At 44.1% G+C, this 5004-nt stretch overlaps 1 protein-coding gene across 1 annotated transcript; it reads left to right on the top strand.

The window, feature by feature from the left end:
- The first annotated feature begins 383 nt into the window (after positions 1 to 383).
- Positions 384 to 4321, top strand: LOC114266180 (uncharacterized). The gene is made up of 6 exons (XM_082918210.1): positions 384 to 758; positions 1500 to 1679; positions 1905 to 3155; positions 3242 to 3668; positions 3777 to 3899; positions 3996 to 4321. Exons 1-6 carry the CDS (start codon positions 384 to 386, stop codon positions 4319 to 4321), a joined length of 2682 nt encoding a protein of 893 aa, XP_082774336.1.
- The last annotated feature ends 683 nt before the right edge of the window (positions 4322 to 5004 follow it).

The following is a 5004-nucleotide window of genomic DNA, read 5'->3' as shown; positions in this document are numbered from 1 at the left end:
GATGGGCCTGATGAGAGGATGGATATGGAGGTGGTCCTCTTGGGGAGAACGAGGGAAATGATTGATGGGCAGGCGATTGTGGGCTTGGGGGATCAGGATGGGCCCAAGCATTGTGAGTTGGTAAGGCCAAGTTCGGACTCTTCTGTGAGCCCTGTGCTTAATATGGGTACATCTTCTACTGGCCCATTGAAGGTGGAAAAAAAGCGGAAGAAGTTGGCACGAAATTTTGCACAACCGGTGGGTAAGCGGGGGCGGGGGCTCCGTGATGAGTCTTCTAGTTCTTCAGATGAAAGTAAACGGGTTAAGATTTTTGAGGATGTGATTAAACATGTATCATCTCTCCAATCAACGGTGGAGGCTACTGGGCAGCCCCGCTGATCACAATGAAATGCCTCAGTTGGAACTATCGCGGGCTTGGGAACCCACGCACAGTTCGAAATCTTCAGCTTTTACTGAAGGAACAAGCGCCTGATGTAGTTTTTCTTATGGAAACAAAGTGTGTGTCGAGCAAGATGGAGTGGCTTCGTTGTAAACTTGGTTTGGTTGGGGGTTTGTTTGTGGATAGGATTGGATTGTCTGGGGGGTTAGCATTATTATGGAGGACAGGAGTGACGGTGTCTGTTCGTAGCTATTCAAGTGGGCATGTCGATGCTGTTGTGGAGTCGGAAGTGGGGATTGGGAGATGGCGTTTCACTGGGTTCTATGGCCATCCGAAAGTAGCGAAAAGACGGGATTCGTGGGAGTTGCTTTGTCGCTTGGTAGGTTTAGGTGATCTACCTTGGTTGGTTGTGGGAGATTTCAACGAAATTTTGTTGCCCTCGGAGAAGTTGGGTTTGGGCGACTGAAGCAGAGCCCAGATTGAAGCCTTCCAACATGTTCTTTCGGATTGTTCGTTAGCTGATTTGGGATTTTCAGGGCCCCAATTTACGTGGTGCAATAATCGACCATCTGGCTTGGTACATAAACGGTTAGATCGTGGGGTGGCTAATGCTGCTTGGTTAGGCATTTTTTCGAAGGCTCGGGTGGTCCATCTCACTTGTACGACGTCGAATCACATGTCAATTCTAGTTGATTTGTTGGGGCCGAAACAGTGCTAGAATGGGCAAAGGTGGAGACCACGTATCTATCGCTTTGAAGCGATGTGGCTCCGTGATAGTAGATGTGATGAGGTTGTCAAAGCTAATTGGGCCTGTGATCAGGAGGGTAGTATGGATAGATTGCGACATAATGTGGAGAAGATGGGCTCCTGCTTATCCCAGTGGGGTAGGACTACGTTTGGTCATGTCCAACAATTACTTCATTCTAAGCTGAATGACGTGCGGTGTTTGGAGGGCCAGTCCGTGCTCTCTAGGGAGGAGTACGAAGTGCACATGCAGTTATGTCGTGAGATTTATGAACTCCTGGAGAGGGAGTAGACTTTATGGTGCCAAAGAGCGAGAGCGAATTGGCTGAAAGATGGTGATCGAAATACTTCTTTTTTCCATTCCAAAACGTCACAGAGGCATAAGAAAAAGAGGATTGATGGGCTTGAAGATGGTGATTATAGATGGTGCTCTACACCGGATGATCTGGAGAGAATTGTAGTGGGTTATTTTGAGGAGCTGTTTTTATCGGGGCCACAGCGAGATACTAGGGAAGTTTTGGATACCATTCAATCGGTCGTTCCTCCAGGAAGGAATGTAAAGTTAACTAGAGCATACACAGCAGAGGAGGTGTCACAAGCCTTATTTCAGATGCATCCTACGAAAGCACCGGGCCCGGATGGCAAACCAACACTGTTCTATCAACGGTTCTGGCTGATAGTGGGTGCATAAGTTACACGGGCGGTTTTGGGTGTTCTTAATGATGGCAAGAAGGTGACGGCTATGAACGATACATTTATTGTGCTAATTCCAAAAGTGCAGAACCCAAAACGGATGTCTCAATTTCGGCCAATTAGCCTTTGTAACGTGGCCTACAAGATTGTGAGCAAGGTGTTAGCCAATCGGATGAGGAAAATCTTACCCGAGATCATATCGATTAATCAAAGTGCCTTTGTGGCCGGGAGGCTTATTAGTGATAATGTGCTTGCTTCATTTGAGATATTCGATTTTTTGAAGAATAAACGGCATGGAAAAGAGGGGCATTTCGCCTTAAAACTTGATATGAGTAAAGCATACGATCGTGTTGAATGGAGGTTCGTACGGGGGGTAATGGAGAGGATGGGTTTCAATCAACATTTTGTGGATACAATTTTACATTGTATTTCATTTGTGTCATATTCTGTCCTTGTGAACGGTCATCCGACGAAGAAGTTTGTTCCAAAGAGGGGGTTGAGGCAAGGGGACCCGCTGTCTCCTTATTTGTTTGTGTTGTGCGCAGAAGGTCTTTCTTCTTTAATTAAACGAACTGAAAGAGAGGGTAAGCTCACTGGGGTGGCAGTGTGTCGAGGTAGCCCACGGGTGTCTCACATTTTCTTTGCGGATGATAGTTTGTTGTTTGGAGCTGCGAACCCGCAAGAACTATCGATGGTTAAAGATATATTAGGAAAATATGAGATAACTCCAGGCCAAAAAATCAATCTTGAGAAATCGGCTATCTGTTTTAGCAAGAATGTGGGGATGGATACTCAGGCGGGGTTGCGGAATGCGATGGGGGTTGGCAATTTGGTGGACTCTGGAAAATATCTAGGCCTGCCATACATTGTTGGGCGATCTAAACGAGGAATATTCAATTATGTTAAAGATAGAGTTTGGACACGGCTGAATGGGTGGAAGGAAAAATACTTATCGGCGGCTGGTAGGGAGATATTGATTAAATCGGTTGCACAATCTATTCCAACGTATATTATGTCCTGCTTCCAGTTGCCTGATATGATTTTTGAGGAAATTGACTCTATGGTGCGTAACTATTGGTGGGGTGAGCGGGAGAGCAAGCGGAAAATTCATTGGAAAAATTGGCGAGCATTGTGTGACCCAAAATGGTTGGGTGGGATGGGGTTTCGTAGCTTGAAGGCCTTTAACAAAGCATTGTTGGCCAAACAGGGGTGGAGGTTGATTTCGGCGCCAGATTCTTTGTTGGCCAGAATTTTGAAGGCTAAGTATTATCCTCATACAAGTTTTCTTCAAGCTGGCGTTGGGTCGAATCCATCTTTCACATGGCGGAGCATTTTTAATGTAAGGCCGCTTTGGAAGCTGGGTTGAGGTGGCGAGTGGGGGATGGGCGATCAATACAGATATGGGGCGACAAATGGGTGCCACAGCCTCATTCTTTTCGGGTTTGTTCGCCAACTACAGCACAGTTACAGGGTGCTTTGGTCAGTGACCTTATCGATGTGGAAAGGCACTGTTGGGATGTCACTGTATTGCAGGAGAATTTCTTGGCGATGGACGTGGAGGCATCCCAGCAAATCCCCCTTTGTTGTCACGGCATTCCAGACATGTTGGTTTGGCACTATACGAGGAATGGGCTGTTTTCGGTTCGTTCAGCTTATCATTTGCAAATGAATCTTAGTGTGCGGGAGGTGCGCGGGTCTGGGTCAGACGTGCAACATGTTACCTGGTTTTGGAAGAGAGTATGGAGCCTGCGCATTCCCAACAAGATTAAGGTTTTTGTGTGGAAGTGTTGTTCCAATATTCTATCGGTTAAATCAGTTCTTCGGCATCGGCATATATTGATGGAGGATATGTGTAATGGTTGTGGGGCTGAAGCAGAAACGGTAATGCACTGTTTATGGATTTGTATGAGGGCGAGGGAGGTTTGGTATTAAAGTCCAATACCTTTTGTGCTTGATCAAGGTGCTGGTGGTGACTTTATGGGCTGGGCATATGGAGTTGGGCGTCGGACTGATAAAGCTACACTGGGTTTGCTTTTAGCAGTTTGTTGGGGTTTGTGGTCATCGCGGAATCAAGCTCTATTCAGTAATGTCATTCACTCAGCTGCTGCGACTGTTCAAATGGTGTGTGACCTGGTGTGAGATTTTGAGAGGTCACAATCCACATTGCGTGGTATTTCAGTGGATCATGGAAATGAGAAGTGGAGACCGTCGGTTGGGGCGATTCTTAAAGTGAACTTCGACGGGGCCATGCTCATGAGGCAGAAGGCCTGTGGAGTGGAGGTCATGATTCGTGATCACAAGGGAGTGCCTATTGCAGCTTTATCGGAGAAAATTCCAACATGGATGGAGGTAGATTGTATTGAAGCTATTGCGGTTGTCAAGGCACTGGATTTTGCAGCCGAGTTGGGGTTAACAAACATTCAATTGGAAGGTGATTCCCTTACTATGGTGGAGGCAATACGAGAGGATGGTCATCTTAGTGCTTCGTTTGGTCATTTTTTATAATATGCCATCTATCGTAGTAAGCATTTTTCGAGTTTTTGTGTTTCGCACATGCGATGGAGTGGCAACGTTGTGGCTCATCATTTGGCACAAATGGCCAAGGAAGATCCAGATAAGAGAGTTTGGATGGCTGGGGTTCGTGAGCATTTAGTGCAAGTTATGTTGAGTGAAGTTCCCATTTTGTAAGGGGTCAAGCCCTCCACCTTAAAAAAAAAAAAAAAAAAAACCTACATGTTAAGAGAACAATAAATTACTATTAAATTACTTTACTTGCATGGGAATTGTAAAATAGAAGGGATATAAATTCCAATTTTTTTCGAAAGTTAATTTTTTTCACCACGTGGGCTTAACTACCTTGGTTGGTTTGGGATGTCAGAAACGAAAGTCGAAAGATTTTTTTAGTAGTATGGTGTGATAATATTAAAAAATAAAAATAAAAATAAAAAAAAGAGTCACTATTCTCGCTTTGTGTTGTTTTAAATATATATATAATTTTTATTTTTATTATACATAGAGTGAAATATATTTAAAATAAATTGGAGTAAGAATAATAATTATGCATAATAAAAATAAAAAATAAAATGTATTAAAAACAAAGTGGAGTGAGAATAACTATGTCCTAAAAAAAAAAAAACCATATAATATACTTTATTAATATATATGTTTTAATTTAGAGCTTCACCCAC

Source organism: Camellia sinensis, chromosome 1 (assembly GCF_055761805.1).
Source record: "Camellia sinensis isolate YWXY chromosome 1, ASM5576180v1, whole genome shotgun sequence".
In the NCBI taxonomy this organism is placed as follows: Eukaryota; Viridiplantae; Streptophyta; class Magnoliopsida; order Ericales; family Theaceae; genus Camellia; species Camellia sinensis.
This window is presented reverse-complemented; position numbering and strand designations above follow the sequence as displayed.

Bases quoted from the DNA above. Each gene is read 5' to 3' on its own strand.
- LOC114266180 (XM_082918210.1), top strand. From the start codon at position 384: ATGAAATGCCTCAGTTGGAACTATCGCGGGCTTGGGAACCCACGCACA. The intron at 3,156-3,241 runs GTAAGGCCGCTT...TGGGTGCCACAG, and splicing joins CATGGCGGAGCATTTTTAAT to CCTCATTCTTTTCGGGTTTG. The intron at 3,900-3,995 runs GTAATGTCATTC...GTGGTATTTCAG, and splicing joins GCGGAATCAAGCTCTATTCA to TGGATCATGGAAATGAGAAG.